We start from the raw sequence: 24,087 nt of genomic DNA on the forward strand, positions 1-24,087 counted from the left end.
AGAACGGCATTTCAGAGCACATGTGAGTGATAGGCAATCCCAGTGCTATTGCCCTAAGCAAAGCTCTCACTGGAGCCCAGCCACACCCTTTCATCTGTGTGCTATCTGTGTTTCTTTCAAAGCACACGTGAAAACTGAGCATCAGCGTGTGACCCAGCAGAGCCGAAACCAGTGATGGTGAACCTTCTGAGCTCGGTGTGCCAGCATTTTGAAAAACCCTAACTTAACTCTGGTGCCGTGTCACATAGAGAAATTTTTTGATCTTTGCAACCATCGTAAAACAAGGAATTATATTTTTGATATTTATTTTATATATTTAAATGCCACTTAACAAAGAAAAATCAACCAAAACAATGAGTTCGCGTGTCACCTCTGGCACACGTGTCATAGGCTCGCCATCCCTGGCCTAACCATTTCCCGGCTGGCTTTGACAGAAGTTTGCCGACTCCTGCTCTGAGAGCCTTTCTCTTCCCCGATTGTGATTTCAATCCCTTTTCTCCTGGAAGATTCTGCAGAACTGCATCTGCAGACCCTACAGAGCCACGAATTCGGACCGTAATGAGCCGCGCGAGGCGCTACCCAGGTGTTCTGGATAAAGGTGCTTGGGCTCAGGGAGGGGCGAGGAAGAGCAGGAGCAGAAGAGAAGCGGATTGTGTCTCACAGGTGACTGCTCTTGGCCTGGGCCCTCGTCTCCTCCCTCCACGGCCCAGGCCACGGTGGGAAGAGCACTGGCCGGCCCTGCTCCCGCGCTAGAGAAAGTTAAGGCCCAGAGGCTTGTTGAGCAGCCTTAACTCGAAAATAAGCCTGAAAAGGATTCCTTTTCCCATCACTGATCTCCACGTCCTGCCACAGGCTCTATTTTGCACTCAGTGACGCCCGGGCAGATGCCGCAACCGGCCAGGTGGTTTTGTTTGTTAAAAGTCCAGGAGAGCCCGGCCTGTGTGGATCAGTGGTTGAGCATCGGCCTATGAACCCGGAGATCCAGGTTAAATTCCTGGTTGGGGCACATGCCTGGGCTTGATCCCCGGTGTGGGGTGTGCAGGAGGCAGTCGACCAATGATTCTCTCTCATCATTGATGTTTCTCTCTCACTCTCTCTGAAATCAATAAAAACACTTTTTTTAAAAAGCCCAGGATGGTTTGAGAGTTTCTTACAGCCAGCTGCAGCCAATCACTCCCCCCACCCCACCCACCCCCCCTAGCTGTCAGTCTGTGGCTGAAGGGACCTGGAGACACACTTTGAGATGGAAAGGGGTGACTTGTTCTTTTCCAACGCCCCCCTTTCCCTCTCTAGGATCAAGATATCCAGTGTATCGGGCATGAAGGAGAAAAAGGACAAAAACAAGCATTTTGTGGTGTGTGTGTGTGTGCGCACGCGTGTGTTACATGGATCTTTTCCTTCGTTTTCACTGAATTGGCTACTGCTGGGGTGCCCTGTCATGGCCGGTCCCCACCGACGGCCATCATTGCTCTGCGTGACGGGTGTCCCATGCGGGGTCCTTGTTGGTGGGGATGAAGAGTGTGCACAACTCCGAGGACTGATGTGGAAGGTTCTAGTGCAGGTGCTGCCTCTTCCCTCCCCACCTCCCACTCCCTTTACGACTGGGGTCCCTGCTGAACGCTCTCAGAGGGGGAGCTGCATGCCTCAGGGCCCCCAGTGGGGTCCTGCAGGCCCAAGGAACACATCGCTCTCCCCAGCCAAAGTGGGAACACAGACTGCTCCCCTCTGCCGCCGGCCCCCCTCGCCCCTGCCCTCCGAGCCGCTCAGGTGGGCTCAGGGGCAGGTCCCCCTGCTCGGCAGGTGCCCCGTCTCACCTCCGCATAACCTCCTACCTGAACGTCCTGGAGCCTCCGGCTTCTGAGCTTGTCCTGGGCGCTGTCTGCTGTGGGACTTGGCCCTTTCACCCGGTACCTAGTGGCCCAGAGCAGCCCGGGGAAAGGCCGCACACACCTGACGAAGCGTGGGGTGCCCGTGTCCGGGCCTGCAGACCGGGATGGCTTTCTCAACGCCGGCCTCCCGTGGGCACTCCGCCTCCCTAGCCGGGGCGGGCTGTGTTAGGAAGGAGGGCTGGCGCAGGCTTCACTTGGGAGGGTGCCTCTCAGGGGCTAGGACTGTCCAAGGCTCCCTGGCTTCCAGGACTCAGGTTCTTCAGCAGCTGCGCCTCCTAAATCCATTAGACGGGCACAGGCTCCCCCGTGTGGCGGGTTCCTGCCGTTGCACCGGCGCAAGATTGCAGCAACCGAACATTTAAATAACTCACAGGTGTTACTTCTGCTTCCAGAAGGCCTTCCATGAGCACAGAACGAATGCAGATCTATATCCTTCTTTTTTCACTTAACAACCCTAGACAATTTAATGTTGCTACTCTTGGGGATTTTTAATATAAAAAAATATTGCACAAAACGATGAATCGCACAAAACTGAGAATAATGTAGGTTACACTCAGTAGTTCCCTCCCTCCCCACCCCCTCCCTTTCTTCTTTCTTTCCCTTCCTTCCCTTTCCCTCCCCCTCACTTCCCCTCTCTCTTTCACTCACACACACACACACACACACACACACACACACACACACACACTCATTTTTAGGGTTTCTTTATTCTTCCAGGTAGGAGTTGGGGTCCACGTGGAAGGAGAAGGGAGTTGCTTACTCGCTTCCTGAGTGTGTGTCCATAATTCACCAGGGGTTTTTTTTTTGAAGTCTTAGAAGAAATCATATGTTTTATTCTATTTCCTAAACAAGATTCTTTCATGGAATATAAAAGAAGGTGAAGCCGATTAAATTGCTCATCAGTGCAAGTTACTTTGAGATTGAAATGACCTCACAGAAGTTTGTAGCATGATTATCATAACATGTCAGTCCTTGCCCATCTTTATCTCATCTCTTCTACTCCCTCCATAGTTGGTCACTGAAAGCAAAGAGAAGTATCCAGATTAATATGAATCTACTTTGTACATTGCACAAATTTTCCAGTTGCCACAATTCATAGAGATTTCCAAAATTGTATGTATCATTATTTGAAATAGGCATAATATATTGTTGTTAATTTAAAGTAATCTAGCCTTTAGATTTAGAAGATCATGATGTTCACCAAGGCTTTTTAGATGAGAACCTTGAGACACAGCAAATCCCTGCTTCACAGATAAAGACCCTCAGTTCAGAAGAGGTAAGTAACTTTCCCAGCGTCACACAGCTGGTGAGTATCAAGTACACTTTGTTAACCCCCCAAAGCCCTATTATCTTCTGAGATACTAGAGCTGCCAAATTAGAGCTTCCTCCAGCCCGGGCAGTGGTGCGTCCATTGACATCTGTTAGGACAGCTTCTAAAGTTGTTGGGGTTTTTTTTAGTTAATTTTACACATTCAACCAGAATGGCCCCAGCTCCCCCACAGTCCCCACTCCCGCCCCAGATGGCACTCAAGTTGCCCTCCAGGCGTCGTTCCTGGGTCTGCTTTCTCCTGCTCCCAGGCTCCTTGGCTGATGTAGGGCTGTTCCGGACCCTGCAGATTGCCCCCACAGTCATACTTTAGCTTCTGTCCCAGCAGATGTGACCAGCAGCAGGTCCTAAACTGAATGAGGAAATGCTCACAGGAGTCACCCACCCAGAGAGCCCCCTGTTCTGGCAGCCAGACTACTCTCCGCCCCCCTCCACCCCTCAACCCCAATCCCAGCCCAGCCCAGTTCCAAAGCCACAGTTCAGTGACCATGGCCTCATAGGAGCAAAATTCCTTTAATAAGAAATCAGGGAGCGCCCCAGCTGGCACTGCCCTCAGAGATCACCTGGCCCAACTCTCTGATTTGACTTAAAAGTACATGGAAGCCCAGAGAGGAGAGGGAGGCCTTCAGCAGGTTAGGGCCAGAGCAAGCTCTTAGCTAATTGTGGGTCCCAGGAAAGTCTCTCTTGCTCATCCTAAAGATTCCCTTTTCTGCTCAACAAAACTTTAGAGTAGGGGTTGCCAAATCTAGCAAATGAAAATTCAGGATGCCTGTTAAATTGGGATTTCAGATAAACAATGAATATTTTTTTACTATAAGTATGTCTCAAATATTGATTGCAGCTATGTCCAACATGGCAGTATTCCAAGTATGAGCTAAAATTAGAATTTTACAAGGGGTCCTATATTTCATCCGGCTGCCCTGCTTCGGGGCCTCTCTTGGAGTGTTTGTAGAACATTCCTGAGTGCGCTGGAAAGGAAAGCTGTAGGAAGGAAGCAGCGGATGTTGGGGGGAGGGCTCCTTGCAGGGCAGCTGTCTTGGATCCTGCCTCCTTGCCTGAGGGAGGAAGGGCAGCTGGTAGGGCTTCTCCCGGTGATTGCCAAGCCCCTCCGAGGATCGGTCCATGCTGACAGGCCAAGCAGAGAGCAGAGCCCATGTGCAGAAGTAAAAGGCCAGAGGGCTGCTGGGCTTCCAGCTGGTCATGGCTCTGCATCTTGCTGTGAGGTGAGGGATACTGCCCAGCTCTTACCATAGGTCTAAACGAGGCCACGGGGCCTCAGGGTTCAGGGGAGGGGGGGTGTCTTTTTCTGTGTCTGTGTGTGTTTGTTTTTGTGCCTGTGTGTCTGTCTGTCTCTATGTGTATCTGTACAGAGGTGGACAAAAGTAGGTTTACAGTTGTGAGTACACAAAGCACAGAGTTTATTCTTGTATTATTATTTATTGATTATTGAATTATTTATTTGTATTGCAACTGTGAGCCTACTTTGCCCACTCCTGTGTGTGTGTGTGTGTGTCCATGTGTCTGTCTGTCTCTCCCTGCTACCCCACCCCTCTTCTCAGGCTGTTGGGTAAACTTCTCTCAATACCTCTCAAAGCGGGCAGGGAAAGGCATTCCTGTGCAGACTCAGTGGTGGAGTTGGTTCTTTCTCTTACTGAATGTTCATTCTTCTAGGAGCTTTGGTTTTCAGACACGGAGCCCCTCCTGCAGTAGGTGACAAGGATTTCTTGTCCACCTGGGCCTGGAGGGGCTGCAGTGGCATTCAGTGGCTCATTACACCCCTTCTCTCTGCTTACACACACACACACACACACACACACATCTTCAGATGGACATCATGACCCTGGAGTGTGGGAAGTCCCATGCAAATGACCCTGGCGGCCACCCACATGAGGACAGGTATCTCGACAGTAGGTGAGAGCCGCCTAATTTGGGAGCACAGCTCTGACTGCTCTCCATTCTCATGGGGTGTGGAGGGTCATTTATCTCTCCTTGGCTTAAACCATGTCAAAGGATTGCATATTTTGCAACTAGAGCTCATGAAGGCCACATGTTTCCCATAAATTCCTGGTACCTTCTGGCTTTCTTAGCATTAACACACCCATTGCCATCTGTCGGTATTACTTCACTGGGACCTAGACTTCTGGCCATGGCACAACTGGTAGATTTCACAGACAGGTAAATGCATGTAGGCACATAGCTGACTATTCCCCATAAGAAACAGCTGCTTGGGGGTGGCTGCTTCAGAACGTAGCCATGCATCTTATAGAAACCACGGAGGATTATGGGGAGAGCTAGGACTTGAATTGAAGTTTACCTCTGCTCTTTACTAGCAGTGTGACCTTGAGGGGTGCTTACCCTTTTGACCATCAGTTTCCACATAATTTGGGAACAATGCCATGTGTTTTTGTAGAGGGGGTGGGATGAATGAATGAATGAATGAATGAATGAAAGGATATTTATCAAGTGCCCAGCGTGGCCCCTGCCACATGTAGAAACTTACTCTTTAACGGTTATCATTTAGCACCTACAGTGTACCAGGCACTTCTTGGAGGCCGAGGGATGTGGAGCCACTCAGACAAAGTACCAACATTTCTACTTTTGTTTTTAAAATATAATAAAACATTTTAAAGCCCGTGAATGCAGGCCCTGGGCCAATTACCTGGATTCGAATCATGGCTCCAGCTCTTCTCAACTACGTGACCTTCAGCAAAACTCTTTTATCTGTAAAGTGGGGGCCGGTGGACAGGCACCTGGAGCTGAGTGGCAAGGAGGGCACTTGGTAAGACGCTGCCTGGGGCTCTGCACAGACCAGTGGGGCTCAGGAAGAAAGGTAGATGAGGCTCTGACTCTGCGGGTAGCTACGCCATCCTCTTGAACCACTGGGGATGTGGAACTGTAGGCCTCTTTTCTTGGCTGCTACACCTGTATGCAGGTGCATGCCCCAGGCCTCTGGGATGGCTGGTTCAGAGGTTGCATCAGCCTCAGAAGTGACTCGGAGCATGGAGTTTGGGATCTGCCCTGGGCTATTGATATATTGAGACTCTCACCCTTAACTTCTTGAATCCCTTCTTGTGGAATAGACATCCGCTGAGTCCGACAGAGGCACCTTCAACAAGTCAGGTCCAGGCCTCAGCTGCAGTGTCCCCGAAGCCTCTGACATTGCATCTCAGCCATGAGCACACCCACTGCACAGGATGTGGAGTTCATGGAGAAGTGGGCCGTGTGGGAGACGGTGGATTAGCTTTGGTTGGTTGAACAGAATTAGTTTGGCCTCAGTGAAACTAATATTTGGCATCTACCCAAGGAGGTCAAGATCTGTTGCACTGATTTTTCTGAGACGTTCAGACCCCTCCAGCCATCCCGAAGGCCCCATCAGAGTTTTAAGTCATAGAAGCAAGTTATTCTTGGAGTGCACCCAAGTGTGGGTTTGTGAGGGGTACCTGGGAAGATGGTGTCTTGTGCTTATATGTAAGTGGGTTGAGGCCACATGGTTGGGTTTCTTTGTGCCTATTAGGCATCAAAGTGTTTGCTTTGTGCCTATTAAGCATCGGTCACTGTTGTGGGCACTGAGATTCGGGCTTCCTCTGCTAGAGCTATTTCCACCCACTTGCTTCACTATGCAAAGTAGTCATCCAGTTTCACACATTCATAAACTAGTTGTATTGCCACATCAATGTCCTTATCAACTTTGTAGCTACTATCCCCCTCATCTACTTCAGTGAAAGAGGACTTTAAATGTTTCAACAAATATAAGATGTATTAGACCCAGGATGAAGTGCTCTGGGAGGCTATGAAGGTCAATTCCAAGTGCCTTCAAGGTTCTTGGTCTAGTGGGAGAAGTTCACGTTTGTATTCACCTGGAACTTCTTGTGGTTTTGGGCAGTTTTTCTAGATACAATGAAGCAAATGGCCAGTCGTCCCCTTGAGCTCTTCATTCCCCGTTGGAATTCTACAGTGTTGTCTCTCATGTGGCTGCCACGTGACTCAGTCCCAACAACTAACATGATCAGTTAGAGCTGCCATTTATTGAGCCTATAACACGTCTGTACTTTAAGAACATCACATGCATCAGCTCACTGAACCTCTCAGCAGCCCTGTGAGCTGTTATCCCCATCCCCACTGTACAAATGAGGAAACGCAGATTAAAAGCCAAGAAAATAAATCTTATAAAGAAAGCAGTGGAACCAGAGCTTAAAGCAAGAGTTCCAAAGCTACTAGGTCCTTCCCCTTCAGCCTGCTCATCCGCAAGAGCCAGAGAGAGGCCTGGGCGTGTGGCATGGCTACTTCCGATTCTCGCAAGTGAGAATTACTCTTATATTTTACCAGGAAAACAAATCTTTCTGGAAGCAAAAAGTCAGGTCACAATCCACAAAGTTGAGGTAAAAGCACTGTGGTTTCATGTTTTTGCTCAATTCTGCACAAAACTAGCTAAAGTTCTGTTAAACTGGTTACTAAGCAGAAGCTATATCTGGGTAAATATAAGCACTGAAACCTATGTAGACTGCGCAATATGGCAATTGTTTCTGACTGAGTCAGTTCTTTCTACTCTGACCTGGCTTAGCTCAGGCTTCTGCTGTATTAACATGGCTATCAACATCGGTCAATACTGTGGGGCAGCTCTCTGTAGCGTGTCTTCCAGTCTCTCCTCTTTTTTTTTTTTTTTTTTTTAATATATTTTATTGATTTTTTACAGAGAGGAAGGGAGAGAGGGAGAGAGATAGAGAGTTAGAAACATCGATGAGAGAGAAACATCGATCAGCTGCCTCCTGCACACCTCCTACTGGGGGTGTGCCCGCAACCCAGGTACATGCCCTTGACCGGAATCGAACCTGGGACCCCTCAGTCCGCAAGCCGACGCTCTATCCACTGAGCCAAACCGGTTTCGGCCAGTCTCTCCTCTTACACACACACAACATACTCTGGAATTACCTTGGGCCTCCGTCGTAGGCATTCTGATGTTCGTAATACGAAGCTCCATTACCTGTTAGAACTGGACGGCAGCTTCTGAATGCTGGAGGAGGTAGATTAATGGGATAATCGTCGCATTGACCTGAGGACAAGAGGAGAGCTCATCTACCACGATGAGGGGGCCTAAAGTGTGCGCACATTAACAGCCTTCTTCTCAACCTGAATCCCAATGGGCCTGCCCCAGGATGAGCCAGAGGATGGGGCCCAGCCCTCCCTGGCGTCAGTGTGTCATGGGAAAACTCGTGAGATCCTTCCACAGAGTTTCTGGATCTCACCCCCAGCTGGGATGGGAGACTGGGGCGCCACAAAAGAGATGGTCCGATGGGGTTTGGGAGTCTCACGAGGAAGACGTTCCAAGTGTCCTCACGCGTATGATCTTGAGTCGGGCAACTTCTGGGATGGCCTCCAGCGGGCAGATTGTCTGTGAGGCTGGTGAGGGTTTTGGTGCTCCGGGTAGACACCAGGAATAGGGCTTTGAACAAAACAAAGTTCCCACCCCCAGAGCCTATATTCATTAGAGGAAGACAAGCACAGAGGTCATCTAATGCTCTGAAGAGCATGAAGCGGAGGAAAGGGTGGCAGGAACTGGGGCATCCTTTGTTGGATGGGATAGTTACACTCTCTGAGGAGGTGACATTTGGGCAGAAACCTGACAATGAGGCTAATCACAAAGAATCGGGGCTGACCATTTCAAACACCCAGGGGATTCATCGATGAAGATGTGTCCACCTAGAAATCAGAGATTTGGCCAACTGAACTCATTCCCTAGAGCAACAGTTCTCCCCGAGAGCAAATTACATCATGTTTTTGGCTCATTTGGAGAATCAATGTAAAATCATCACATCTTTTCATCTTCTAGGAAAGTATTTTTGAAGATGGAGCAGTAAAATGGACCGGCCCTTGGAAGGCCTGTTCTGTTTAGCACTTAAGGCCATGAACCCTTTTGTCTTCAGACAGTGATTCCATGACGCTGTTTCTCTTCCTGCCCAGGTTGTTAAGCAGGCTCAGAAGTGAACATTTTATCTACTGGGACTTAAACTATTCCCCTGACACCCCCCTCCCTCCCTCAATACCTTTCACATTTCTTTTGTGACTTCAACAGCCTTTTTATTTAGCTTGTCTTGTCAATATTTGGCATAGGCAAAATTTTAAATTCAGCATAAAGACAGTGCATAAAGTCCCTCCAAATTCACTTCCACAGAAGAACTAAGATGTTGATAGCATCCTATTCCTGAAGCATCCACAGATCCAATATCTGGGTGGTTGATGAGGAAAATAAGACATTTGGGGGTGGGGAGGTGCTAGCAGCCTGACTATGTATCCCTAATGCACATTCCTATTAGCCTATAGTCTAGTAGTCACTGACCCTTCCTTAATTATCTGGTCTTGCAAGACCTGTTTACCTAAATACTCCCATTTTACAGAGGCCATAAACCATGAACAATGCACAACCCCCAGAGGGGGTTATCAGTGCTGGCACCAGGCCAGGCCTTTAGGTGTGGTCTCACATCCCCCATCCCAACACACAGGGCTTTTTGCAAAGCCCCGAAAGGTCCAGAAATCTGATCCATATATGGGGGACAAAGAAACCAAAGGGTATAAAGAGTAAGCTTCCTCCATGTTGATTGACTCAGGATTTGGAGAACTGACCTCCTGAGTCACTGTACTAGTACATGTGAAACATCTGAAAATAAATGTTTTCTTCCTGTATCTCCAGGTACTCCTGCGTATTTTACGGTCACCTGGTAAATTCTGTAACATGGTGAGGGTTTGTTTTGTGAGTACTTTGGACAGTGAGAAACACTGAAGGCTGTGCTCTTTGGATTGAAATCTAGACTTTAGTTACAAATCTTAACTGATGCCCTCTCGCACACTGAGCTTATAATGTCTCTTTTTTTCCACTTTTTTTTTTTTTTTTTAATAAGCTGGCAAATCCTGAGGATTCCCACGGAACTGTCTGAATGAGGGTGTTGCAGCTGAGGGGTTGGGAAGCTCTGTGACCTCACAGCCCTTTACAAGCCCTGGGCCCCAGGAGACTTGCCTCACTCTCAGGGCCTCATTTTCTCATCTGTCAAATGGGGAGAGTGACAGCTACTTCACAGCCCTGCTGGAGATGTTGGGAGGTAAAGGCAGGGGGTAAGCAGTCTGTAGAGCAGAGGTGGGAACCTTTATTCTGCCAAGGGCCATTTGGATATTTATAACATCATTTACTTAATATAAATGTATGTCACTATGAAAAAAAGATCCCAGGTTTATTGAATTCAAGTCCTGCCTGCAGTTGCCTTGGTAGGGCCAGACCAAATGATTTCTCAGGCCTTATATGGCTCGTGGGCCAGAGGTCCCCCACCTCTGCTGTAGAGGCAGTTATGCATTGAAGTGAATGAATGTTCAAGAACAAGAATGCTCAGGGACTGGGCAAGATTTAGAGGGGATGTCTTTTGCACCGGCTTTTCCAGAGCTTTCCAAAGCTGGGACCACCTTTCTCTTCTCATCACTGGTCCTGGCCCCTCAGTCATCCTAGTCTCCAGCTCTGCTAGGAATGCTGTTCTCTCTTCCCACGCCTCCAGCCTGGGTTCTCACATTTTGTAACCCCTTCCTTCTGCATTTCCAACCCCTAGACAATGTCCCTCCATCCCCCAAAGACTCGCTGTCTGAGCTACAGTCCTTCTAATCCATCATGGAACCTTAAACCTCCACTACTAGAGCATGAACTTCCAATGGACAGGGACCCTGTCTCTCTCCTGAGAACCAAGCACAGGCTAAGAAACATGTCCTCAGCTCATACAGTGTTGTTCAGTGAATAAATTCTGCATCTTCACATAGCCTTACGGGATGGGTCAAACGGAAAATAAAGGTGTTTGCTAAGTCCAACCCCATGGCTTGGCATTTGAGCCCTTTACAATCTAGATCAGGGGTGGGCAAACTTTTTGACTCGAGGGCCACAATGGGTTCTTAAACTGGACCGGAGGGCCGGAACAAAAGCATGGATGGAGTGTTTGTGTGAACTAATATAAATTCAAAGTAAACATCATTACATAAAAGGGTACGGTCTTTTTTTTCAATAGTTTTATTCATTTCAAATGGGCCGGATCCGGCCCGCGGGCCGTAGTTTGCCCACAGCTGGTCTAGATGTACCAAACTTACTCTTCCACCCTCGTGCCTCTCACCGATTCCTGCCTCTGTACCAAGATCCCACTCATCCATCTGGGTTCAAGTGTAGGGCCAGCTCACCTAAAAAGCCAGGTGCCCCACCAAGCAGAACTCCCCTCTCCCTCCCTTTTTCCCACTGATTTTGGACACCTTTCAAAATGTTTTACCTCTTCCTTTTTTGCCTGTGTTATGCTGATTTAGGTACAGGCCTATCTCCCTCAGCTCCATTCAAACTTCATGGGCACAGAGGCTGCATTTGCCCTTTGCCCTCAGATGGTTATTAAACAAGATGACATCGGTTTATAAAGGGCACAGTGTTGCCCTGGCCAGGTAGCTCAGTTGCTTAGTGTTGTCCCAATACTCCAAGGTTGTGGGTTCAGGGCACATACAAGAGTCAACCAATGAATGCATAAATAAGTGAAACAACAAATTGACATCTCTCTCCCTCCCCCTGCCCCCTTTCCTCTCTCTCTAAAATCAATCACTTAAAAAAAAAAAAAAAAAGAACTTGTGTTTAAATTTGTTAAAGACTGGATTTCCCCTTCATTGGATTTCCCCTTCATTGGTATGTAAAGAAGTATCATAAAAGTTAAGTGAGAAAAGCTTGCGTAGTTAGTGACTGAACCACCTGGACCACAATGTCAGTTGCTCTTTATCCATGTGCCCTGCTCTGGGCTGGGGCTGTGATTGAAACCAGACAGGGAACCACCTGAGTTAGCCGCGGTCCTTGGCAGAAAAAGATTCCCCACCCCTGCTCTACAGACTGCTTCTCAGGTTGTCAGCTTCCCACGCAGCATGAAGGACATTCAGGCCCCCTGCCTCCTGCTCCCTCTTGCCTGTCCCTCGTCCCTTCCCTGCTGCTCCACACTCAGCCTGTGCTTCAGCCAAACCAGCCACTTCGGGTCCCCAAGTCCCAGACCTGCCTGCTTCTGCAGATGCCATTCCTCTGTCTAGGTCTAGGATGTGACTCCCTCAAATTTCCAGAGGACAACTTCAAGGGCCACCTCCTATGTGGCGCCCTCCCCGAGTCCCGCAAAGAGCAGTGGTTCCCTTCATCCCTTCACTCGCCTTTCTCGCTCGCTGGACTGTGGGCATCCTTGCTGCGTCCCCTCCATCCAGTGGACGGGCCAGGCTGACAGGGACTCCCATCCACAGCTGCCGCTGCGCTGGTCTGGGTGCCATCGTGGCACCTTCTGCTCTCAGCTGCCCCCGGGGTCCATCAGGCTTGGTGATGTTCTTTAGCATCTGGAACTGAAATGACTTAAATGCCATGCCTCCCTCTGCTAGGAATTAGACAGGCAGTAAAAACAGTGACAGGGGTCTCTTGGGGGCGCTAATTCCCGAATTATGAAGGGGAATAAACGTGTTCAAGGGTTTAGGTTTCCGCCACTCTCCGCAGCATGCGGACGCTGACTGTTTTGTGTGGGCACGCGGACCAGGTTTAAAATTCAGAGAGGCTGCGTGCAAAACCCACCTTGCAGAAATGTGCCCGGAGCTCATTGTTGTTCTGTCTTTGTGGGGATGCCTTTGGGGTTCAGGGCAGGGCTGGAGTTCCTAGGAGAGAGCACAGTTTACCCAGAAGGAACCAGATTAGGAATTTAAAATTCTGGGTTCTTGTGCCAGCTCTGTCATTTATGAACAGTTATAATATTTTGCCATTATGAGCCTTAATGTCCTCATCTGTAAGTAGACATAATTCCTCACATATACTGAGGTACAAGTAAGAATTAAACAAGATAATCTATGTAAAATGCTTTGTAATCCGTAACACAACAGAGACACACCTGGTGCGCCACACCAGGCTGGGGTTTACATCAAGTTTTCACCTCTCCGGGCCTCAGTTTCCCCATCTGTAAAATGGGGAAAACTTTAGACCTTCTAATCCTTCAGAGGGTTGTTAGTTATTTATTACTTCATACAGGTTAAAATATTTTATGTAATTTACTTAGAACAGTATCTCACCCAGAGCAAGCACACAATAAATATTAGTTGCTATTATTACAATGATTGCCATTTTCATTTTGTCACTTTGTACCTAAAAGAAACTGAAGAAAAAGGTATGGAGCTGTAGTCCCTGAGAACAGGTGCTTCTGAAGTCAGATTTGTATGTCTTGGAGCCATACAAATGCCCCAAAGTTGTTACAAAACTTCCACACTGTTTTTTAAAAAATTCTATTTTGAGAAAGAGAGAGAGAAAGGGGTCACGTTCCAATCCTCACACGACAGGAGTAGGAAGGGTCGCCAGGTAACACCTGCCCTGATCTGCAGCAATGCTAATACGTTGTTTGGACAATACAAAGGCAGAGCAAGAGCACACACTAGTGGGCGAGGCTGGAATGCAGAGACCTCTCTGTCCTTGGCTTAGTCACTGCTGCCTTCTGGCTCAGAGACCTCAGTCTTGTGGGAAGATGAGTCAAGCAGACCTGGTTAGACTCCTGGGCCCTACCCCAGTTAGGTGACCTTGGCCTGTTTATTTACAAAATGGGCTAATAATAGCCGTCTCCTATTGTTAGCGGTCAAGATTAAAGGAGAAAAAGTGTAGCGAGCCGTTGGCCCTGAGCCTGACACTTGGGATGATGAATCCATCCACATCTGTTGCTGACTGGGCTGGGAATAGCCCAGGGCACCCCTTCCTTCCCAAACTCTCCTCCCTCCTACAGGGCCCCCGACCTCCAGCCCTGCCTGCCTCCCCACTTAACTTAATGAAGACAAACAGAAGTCACAGAGTTCATTCATAACTTCAGGGGAGACTGCTGAGGGAGGGTAGTCAATCGTTTTCCAACCCTGGAGACGGACAAAGAATTGTCCTTTCCCCAGCCTCCTCAAATGCTTTTTGCTTTCTTCCTCCTCAGAGTTCAAGGGCCTTTCTGGAACCCAAGGAGCAAGATCTGAGTGTTCTGGGAGGCACTGCATTAGCTTCAATACTTCACTGGCAACACAGGAGGACAAGAGGCGTGAGCCAGCTGGGCGCAGTGGAGCCTGCGTGGGCTGAGCGCACAGGGGTCAGGGCCAGGCCCAGCTCCTCCCCGCAGCCTGGAGCATGTACGGGAATCGGTGCAGGCGCAGAACCTACAGAACCATTGTAATAGGACCTCACAGGCAGCAACACCAAAACTCACCTACGTAGGCATCTTCTTCCGCTGTTGTTTTTAAAAAATGATCTTAACCCTACCAGACCGCTGTACTGATTTTTCGGTAATTTCCACACAAAGGTGGAATATTGGCGCTAGATGAAAGGTAGATGAAAGGTAGACCTATTTTCTACAATGTCTCCAAGTTCCATCTTATTCTAACCACTTGTTTGCATGTAACTAACATTTTTCTGTATCATGTTGGTTTTTTCTCTTTAATGCTCAGGAGCCCAGGTATAGGGGACAGTTAGGTTCAGGGCCTCAGGTCTGGTAGGATTAAGAAACAACATTAAGGGTGATTCTGTTGGCTTGTTAGTTTGCAAAGCATCTCCCCACCCCTGCTAGGGCCTCTCTCCCATTCAGCTAACGTGGCTGGAGCTGCAAGAACAAAGAAACCTCAGCCCGGTGTGAATTGGGGAAACTTTATTGAACACAAATGAACAGACGTCAGGTTTCCTCTGTGGATTAGGAAGGACTCTGGGCGCCAGGAAGGAAGCGAAGGGAATTTCTGGAAATGTTTGGGGTGGAGGTGGAAGTTCAAAGGGAAATAACTTAAGTGACAAGATGAAGAGCCCCTTCTGAACTGCCTCAGGTGGTGAAAGGAGTGAGGGCCCCAGAGATGGAGACGCAGAGAAAAGGTGGAGACGGGGAGTGAGGATTTGCTCTCCTGCTGCCCAGCGCAGGGGCTGGCACCCTGGGAGTCCCTGGAAGAGAGGCAGCAGGAGTCCGCGGAAGGGGCCTGAGCTTTGGAGTGAGAGCCTAACTCACTAGCCAACTCTTCCACCACGTGCCACTCCTGATCTTGTGGCTTTGCACTGCTTCGCTGACCTAGACCTTCGTTTCCTCATCCTCAGAATGGACTGATAATGCCCACGGCCTGGGGCTGTTAGGAGGATAATGTGAAATTAAAAATATGAAAATCCCCACCACAGCACACTGGACACACACAGATTGCAGTTCCTATCTAAGCACCAAAAGTGACTTATTCCCATCCTTGAGCTTGGCCCAGGCCGGCTGCTGCTTTTCAATGCCCCCTAGAGGAATCAGGGACCTGCTCCAGGTCTCCTCCCCCACCCCCAGGGAGGTGACTTCATCGTGGACTGCTGCAGTCAGATGCTGATGGGCAGCTGCCTCCTCCCACCACGGGCTGGGGGTACCCATGCAATGTGGGGAGGCCTGCAGCTGTGCCAATGCAGCCAGGCCTGCGCCAGAGGCCTCCTGCCAGGAAGCTGTCACCTTCTCCTGCCTTTCCAGAGGCTCCCCTGGGCTGGCCCCTTAGGAGCCCAGCTAGTAGGGAGTCTGTGGCTTTCAGGGTTGTCTGAAAGTGAGGACAGGATCTCCTAACCCATTCACAGAATTCAGTCCTCAGGGCAACCAAAATTGCCCAAGCTATTTATATCCCATTCTTAATGCTTGAAATTGAAAAAAAATCAAAAGTCAAGAGCATGGCAAGGAAAATGACAATGGATCTAAAAGCTGATCAAAGGCTGGACACACTCTTCCCCGTATTACACTCTCCTTTCTAACCCTCCTCCCCTAATAAATGGAATAACACACACACACACACACACACACACACATACACACACACACACACAAATACATACATGTTCACACATATACTCACATGAACAACTATACATACACAGGGTAGAGGCCCCTTACGGAAAGCCTTGATATGGTCCAACATTTTCCAGTTTCTTCTCTAAAACACCACCGACAAATGTAGAGAAGTTGATGAAGGTTGTACATAAAAGATAACATTTTAGCAACTGTGCCTACCACCCGCCACCCGCCAATGGCAAAATATTCTTCAGTTATAAAAACACTAATCAGAAATAATGTTAGATTCCTTCTATGCACAAAAATATAAAAAAAATAAATTGCAGGTATGTTAAAGAGCTATAGATAAATAATTACAGAAACATATATATATTTAAATCTAAACACTTAGATAACCTTGGAACAGGGAAAAATTAAGCAAAGTGAAGAAATATATAAGCCATAAAAAAGGAGATATTTGATCATATAAAATGCAAAGCTTAAAAGAGGAAAAGACATCATACTCAAAGTCATATATAAAATATCATAAGGATGGTAACAAAATGATAGATTGGAAGGAAATATTTGTATCACATATAATGTACTAAGAACTCCCCAAATTATTAACAAGACAATAAATAACCAATAGAGAAATGACAAAGAACATAAACTGGCAAGTTATAAAAAAAAGAGCCAAAATGAACAACGGTAACATAAAATTTTAAAAGCCACACCATCTCGAACAGTACACAGGGAAATTAAAACGAACACGACGACATAACTATTTTCTATCCATTAAAACAGTTCAAAAGATTGGTAATATCTTTTGGGATCTAGGGGCTGGCTCTGTCCCATAATGATAGGACAATTGTGAGTAATTACAAACTTCATAAAAGTCATCTAACAATATTTGTTCAACTTTAAAATGTAACATACTCTGATCCAGGAATCCCATTTCTGCGACTTGTTTGGGCTAATTAAAATATCAGTGTATAAAGCTAGTTAGTTGTCTGTGATGTCTGTTAAATCACTTTTTATAATTAAAAAAAAACTGAAAACAACCTAAATATTATTCAACAAATGATGCTATGGCACATTGTTGAGCTTCTGCATCCTCTACTTGTGCACATGTGGGTCATAGGGCAGTCTGTGCTTCTGTTTCATCATCTGTAAGATGAAGGTAATAATGGCACTTACATTACAGATTTATTTGTGTTAACTTGGAAGGGCTTTTACTATATGTCCCAAGTTTTTTTGTTTTTTTTTTAAAAAGCAATTTGCAGAATTAAAGGGAGTCTTTAAAAATGTATGTACACCTACATTTATTTGCATGCTTTATGAAAAGGAAAAAGTGGAGAGACTCTACATTAAATTGTGAATACCTTACTGCCTTTGTAGTTTGTCGCTAAAAAGAAGAAAAAATCACCAACAGAAAAAAATACAGAAGCCACAAACATTGAGAAACAAATACAAATGCTTACTAATCAGAGGGGGGAAATATTCAGCCTTAAAGCCTACTGGTTTCTGAGAACTTCCTTAATTCAAAGCTCCCTTATTGATGCCATGTGCCATCCAACTAGCCAAGCTGAGGGTGCTATAGTCAACCCCTCAGATGAGGAACAGTGAAGGGGGTGTATGGATGCATGTGGGGTGATTTGGGGGGTGGGGAGGAGGGGTTGATGCTCTGGGCGAAGAAATAAATATCTTTGCAGGGATTCAAGGTAGACTAGGGTTCTAATCCTGCCCGTGGCACTTTTCTATAGAATTAAAATAGTCTGGTTTTCTTTTTGAGTCATTCTCTTCACTTGAGAAATGAGTAAGTGATGGGATCCAGCGAGGTCATATTCACAGGAGGCCTGGCACAGGGCCCTCCTGCCCTCCCAGCCCAGGCCCACCCCACAGTGCTGAGTCCTGCCTCTCCTCCTCCTCCTCTGTCCTACCCTCTCCCATTCCCTGCACTGCCTCGCTCACAGCCTTCTTTTCCTTCCCTTAAGACAGGACGCTGGCCTCTAGGCTTGTCACTCTGTCTTAACACAGCCTGTCTGCCTGTGACTGTCTGTTTACCATGACACTCACTGCTGCTGCATTTAAGGGATTTTGGGTCCCTGTGCAAGTAAAGGCAGGGTTTCTGTCACACACACACACACACACACACACACACCCACACACACACACACACATACACACACACACACACGCCCACACACAGGCACACTGTGCCCTTTACTTGACACAGAACTTTCTAAATAAGAATCCAGGTGTCACACTGGGTCCTGTACAAAATACAGGTTTCATTGGCCACGGAAAGAAAGCTCCCAACGCCAATATGACAAGAGAAGATGAATTGTAATAATTTCACATTACTTTAAAAAACTGCATTTAAAATCATTGAACCTTGAAAGTAACTTGAACAGAGAAAGACAAACGAATCCGTGTCTTTGCAAAGGGCGAGACTCCTGAGAAATCGTGGGGCAGCTGGAAGCAAAGTACCTGCTTCTCCGGCAGTTCCACCAAGTCCAGTGGGAATTCCCTTAAAACTCTCCTGTCAACAAGGTCACACGCTGACCATGCAAACATGACCGTGTGCTGCTGGTCCAGGGAGCCCAGGGGGTGCTCAGGCGCTCTGGGGCCGAGGCTCCCTCCCGCTGTTGAGCAGGTCCGTGAGCTCCCCGATGTACTTGATGGTGTACTTCAGCGTCTGGATCTTGGTGAGTGGCTGGCCCCTCTGGCTGTAGACGGGTGGCAGGTAGTTCCGGAGGGTGTGCAGGGCGTCGGCCAAGGTCCTCATCCGGAGCTTCTCCCTCTCACTGGCCTTCCGTCTCCGCTGCACAGACATCCTGACTTTGGTGCCCTTCTGGGCCTTGGGGCCCCCTGCGCCCTGCAGGTAGGCAGGCTGGAAAGCTAACATGTTGTAGTCCACCTCTACCAGGCCACCAGGGTCACGGCCGCTGCAGCCATCGCTGCTCTCGTTGCTGGCACCCCCATGCCCACAGGGCAGCCCAGCCGCAGCCGGACAGGGAGAAGAGGTGTAAGACTCCAGCGAGGGGGCTGGGGAGAGGCTCTGAATGGGCGAGGCCTGGCTCAGCTCGAAGGGCCCTGCCCTGCTTTTCCAATCCCAGGCGGACAGCAGGCCGGGGCTGCCGGAGGGGCCCAAGCCATCCTCCAGGCCCAGGAAGGTCTCACGCAGGTTGTCCATGCCTGCGAGGCAGCTGCAGAGAGAAGTATTCCCTGGCAAGTGAGAAAGAAGGTTCTGCTCCGCTTGGGCAGAGCTGGCTTTTATGATGCTGGGGGACGAGTGATGAAGTGGGAAAGAGGCCGGAGAGGGAGTTCAAAGGAGACGGCGAGGACCAAGATGGAAGATGAACTCCTCAGGTGTCACTTTCTCCTCATTGATAATTAGCATCTTCCAGCTAAAACGGCTCTAAACAAAAAGGCCTCCAAGAGAAGAAAAAAGGAATTATCTTGTGGTAACTAAACCAATTAAGGCTGCATAACTAGACTTAGCATTGTCCTGTGGAACTCATTAAAGGGGGAGCCAAAGAAAACAAACCTGGGGCAGCCTGCAGCCAGGAGGCGGGGGCCAGGGGCCTGCGGAGAGGAGCAGAGTGCCCCAGAGGGCCTCCTCCCCCCTCCCCCCTCAGCCCACCTAGAGGTTCAGAGCCTGTGGGGTGTGCTGTTGGAGAAACAGGTCTAGGGAGGAGGTACCCCCTCTGAGCTTGGATGCCTTCCTATGCCAAACGCAGACAATAAACCCTTACTGCATAGGGCTGTTGGGAGGAGAAGACATGGTGGATGCCAGCTTCCTCCTTTTCTCCCTCTTTAGGCAATTCCCCCAGGGTTTTGTAGCGTGCAGGAAGCCTACGGGCAGAATGACAAAGGCCGGCAGCTCCAGTAAACTCAGAGCCTTAAGGAGCAGGAAATACCCTCCAAGAAGCTGAAAGCCCTTGCTTTCACTGAGCAGGTTGGGATTTGTCACAGAAAACAGACACCAGATAGAGGACGATCCTTAAGGCAGGACAGGGGGTAGGGTACCTGGCAGTCAGCCTTCTGAAGGTGCTTTGTGTTTTGTTTTGTTTTGAAATCTGGCTGCAGAGTCACACCTTGTTTTTGAAATGGATTGGGGAAGTGTGAAATTAACTAGGGAGCCTGCCTGTTTTCCCCACCCCAGCTCCAAATGCCCCGGGATGTGTGAGGTTGGATGGTCCCGCTAGTTTGCTTCACTTCCTACATGCTCTGAGAGACAGACCTGGGCTTCGAAAAAGGGTGTCTCTGAGTCCCCATTTGTCCCGTGAGCGCTCCTTTTTCTCCACGGAACTAATTCCACAAGGGAGTATGAATATCGGAAGCACAGTGCGTTACATTTCAGCGTAATAGCAGCGTGTCCTCTAACGTGGTTAGTTAAGGCCCCTTTGCAGTTATTGAAGCGAAATGTCAATGGTCTAATTAAAACATGGATGGTCTTTTTTAATTAAGTAGGCTCGGGGAAGGAAACGCTCACTCGGGCAATCTGCGGAAGATGCTCTTAATCTTGATGCTTACTAAAGGACCCTTAGCCCTATCTGGCAGAATAACATTAATAAAACATAATAAATGTAACAAGTGATTGCCTCTCCTCTCCCCTCCCCTTTCTTTTCCTTCAGCTCTTATTGGGAAGCCAGGAATCTGCTGCTACTATTTAAGGACACTTACACATATTCTAATTAACCTTTATTAAGAAAAATAAACCAACAGTTTACAGATGAAAGTATTAAGACTCTATGACAGCGGTTCTCAACCTGTGGGTCGCAACCCCTTTGGCGGTCGAACGACCCTTTCACAGGGGTCACCTAAGACCATCCTGCATATCAGATATTTACATGATGATTCATAACAGTAGCAACATGACAGTTATGAAGTAGCAACGAAAATAATTTTATGGTTGGGTCACAACATGAGGAACTGTATTTAAAGGGCCAGAAGGTTGAGAACCACTGCTCTATGAGGTTAAAAGACTCAGTTAAGATTTCCCCGGCAGAAAGTGGTCAAGCCAAGATCCCCATAAGACCACCTTTAAAAAAAAAACATTTTATTTCAGTTGTTTGTGGTAGAGGCAGGTGACCTGAATGCGACTGAAAAAGAAGGGACTCTCAGTTGACCCGAGGCGCTGGGGTTGCCACTATCAGTCGGCTTTCAATCCTCATTCTAAACCTCCCAGTTTTCCACATAATATCACCTCTGCTCTCAGACTCCCTAACTCTCTCTCTCTCTTTTTTTCTCTATAGCTTCTTTCTAAAATTGCTTATTCCTTAAACTTCTACTTTCCGAAATTTCGTTTTCTAAATGAGACAACATCTGCCAAATCCTCGGTACACTGTTGGCACTTAATAAGCGTTGGCTTTGCTCTTGTCGCTGGTATCAGAACGACTTCCCATGCTCTCACTCCCCTCTGCTGACCTCAGGCAACCAGCATTGCTAGTCCCCAAACCTGCTTTGGGAACAAGGAAACTGCCTGGGATCCTTGCTTGCCAATGTACCCTCTCTTTCTCTAGTAAGAGATAAACCAGAACCAGATGTGCATGGACCTGCTTGTCTCCCCGCAGCTCTCTGAGCTCATTCTGTGGACATGGGGTTCAGGACAGCAGAGCCGGGGTCACGGCTCCAGCTGCTGAGCAGGGCAGGCCTGGAGGCTGAGGCTGCTCCAGATAGCACTCCAGGTGTGTAACAGAGATTAACTCACAAAATCCTCGCAATAACCCTAGGAAGTAGAAGCTATTATCACCACCAGTCCTGTTGTACTAATAGGAAACTGAGGCACAGAGCGGTTAAGTAACTCACCGGAGACCCCACCCCTAACACCTCATAACTGGTAGCCCAGGATTCAAATCTCAGCAGGCTGCCTCGGGCCAGGCTTTAACCCCTGGCTGGAACACCTGAGAACCATCAGAGGCATCGGCACAATGGTCCCTGTAGTGCTCTTGATGCCTGAACTCAAGCTATAGCAGAAACACAGTTAAAAATCGGGATGACTGATTGGTGCCATTCAATCACATGGTCAGTGTGTACAGAGCACCCGAGATTGGCCTGTGTGCTAGCACTGAAGGGGCTAAAAGGATGCAGTAGGTTTAGACTTCCCGTCCTTGTTCCTAAATTAGATGGTGAGACAGATTAGCACCCACATACTTCTCTGCCACGATTCGTGGACAGGCCTGATTCTGACAGTCTGAAGGGAGTGCTGTGTGCACAATCGCAAAGGCAGCCCCTGTCTTGGCCATACCCATAGTTACCCCAATAAGCTTATTTAGTGTTAAGGGCTTTGTATGATTTATTCCATTGGGATATTATAAAAATCCTTTAAAGAAAGTACTATTTTTGTTCCCATTTTATATAAGAAAAGAATGGAGGCTTAGAGAAGTAGAAAAAGTTGTTCACGGTCATGATTAAAAAGTGGAGGAGACACGCTAGACCCAGGTGGTCGGACTGGAGGGCCAGGCTCCAGCGAGCGCTTCCACATCATGAGGGAGGAGCAGGGGAGGGCAGGCTTTGAAAGGGCCCTTGTTCGTGTCCTAAGGCTGTTTTACAGCTTTGGGTCTGCAGCTCCAGAACAGAAGGCATCTGTCTCCCCGACCACCTTCTAGTGCTTTCCCTGGCTTACGGCCAGGCAACCACCTTGACTAAACAGCAGGTAAGTTGACATTTACGCATATTTTCCTATAACTGAAAATGTTAGAAAAAAAAAATCTCATTCTTTCACAAGTAATTTTATGTGTTAATGTTAATAAGTAAGAACACTTTCCTTGTTTGAGTACTTACAGCACTTCCTCTGTGCTAGGTGCCAGAAATGAGAGCCTTGTATACAGGATCTCATGTCATCCTCCATATAATTTGGTATGGTAGGCCTCGTCTTCACCTTACAAGAGAGGAAATGAAACTCAGAAGCTAAGGAGCTCGCCCAAGGTCAATGGAAACAGCCTCTCCTTAAAGGCCACAGCCTCACCCAACACCTTTGCGGTTGACACGCCCAGAATCCGCTGCAGTAATGCTGCGTCCTGTCCTCACTGCCTCCAACCCTGAGCTCATCACATAGACACTCAGCGCAGCCAAGTGTCAGTAGCTGTCTTTGGCCCTTAGGGTCTACTCCCCGACCTTTGTATACTCCACTGTCCCTCAGCCTCAGCCACAGGACCCTGACCATGCCAGCCTCCGGCCTGTCCAGACCCTGGAACTTCCTGCTGGGAAAGAGATAGAGGTGGTGTTTGAACACAGTTAGGACTAATGTAAAAACATGCACTCTTTCCATGCACTCTTTCACGCCATCACAGAATCTTGGCACCCAACTAACACACAACCAAAAAACAGATAATTCTTTTGGGGCAAAGGGAGTGTGTGTGTGTGTGTGTGTGTGTGTGAGAGAGAGAGAGAGAGAGAGAGAGAGAGAGAGAGAAGAAAACTCCTAATTGCAATGTGCTGTCTCCCTATGTCCTTGAGCTAGTCAAGAGAAATAAAAGTAGCAATTCCCTACTTGGTTACTGGCATAGAACTCCTGTGTTTTTGAGCTGTGAGAGTTTTAGCAAGGCCAGTGCCTGCGTTCCTTTCAAGGTCACTGCCATTACTCTCCCGACTAACCCGGGAAACTGTGAAAGTTTTTGGCTCTCCTGACTTGAGTCTGAGGTTCATTGGAAAGCCAAAATGTAATATTTTGGTTTTAGTCCTCTTACAAATCCATTGTGAAGCATCATGCAATGAGCAAATAGATGATTTTCACAGGCTAAGTAATCTACCAGGACAAAATACGGACCAAAAAAAAAAAAAAATGAAATGAAATAAAGTGGCTTACTTCATCGGACACACGAGAGACAGAAGAAAATATGCTGAACTGTAGAAGCCCTTTTGAAAAGAAAGAGAAAACCTGTGGACTTCTCAAGCCATTCCTGAGTAGGATTCCCCGACCTGAAATCATGTGTATCTCCATCCCCTTAACTCAGCAACGTGGGGAGGAAGAGCATCCTTCTTGTCCCAAACATCTGTATGGCTTCCTTTCCCCTCAAACACGCTGACAGCCTGAGCTCAAGATCCCAACTCGTCCACCCATTCCACAGCCAAG

The 24,087-nt window shown here is 48.0% G+C and overlaps 1 protein-coding gene across 1 annotated transcript; it reads right to left on the reverse strand.

The window, feature by feature from the left end:
• Nucleotides 1-18,621: 18,621 nt before the first annotated feature.
• MSGN1 (mesogenin 1) lies at nt 18,622-19,413 on the reverse strand. Its single transcript, XM_036335485.1, has one exon. The coding sequence runs from the start codon at nt 19,201-19,203 to the stop codon at nt 18,622-18,624; it is 582 nt and encodes a 193-aa protein (XP_036191378.1). The 5' UTR covers nt 19,204-19,413.
• Between the last annotated feature and the right edge of the window lie 4,674 nt (nt 19,414-24,087).

Source organism: Myotis myotis, unplaced genomic scaffold (genome assembly GCF_014108235.1).
Source record: "Myotis myotis isolate mMyoMyo1 unplaced genomic scaffold, mMyoMyo1.p scaffold_m19_p_14, whole genome shotgun sequence".
NCBI lineage: Eukaryota > Metazoa > Chordata > Mammalia > Chiroptera > Vespertilionidae > Myotis > Myotis myotis.

What these genes read in the sequence shown, in the direction of transcription:
- MSGN1 (XM_036335485.1), bottom strand. Translation starts at nt 19,203, where the DNA reads ATGGACAACCTGCGTGAGACCTTCCTGGGCCTGGAGGATGGCTTGGGC.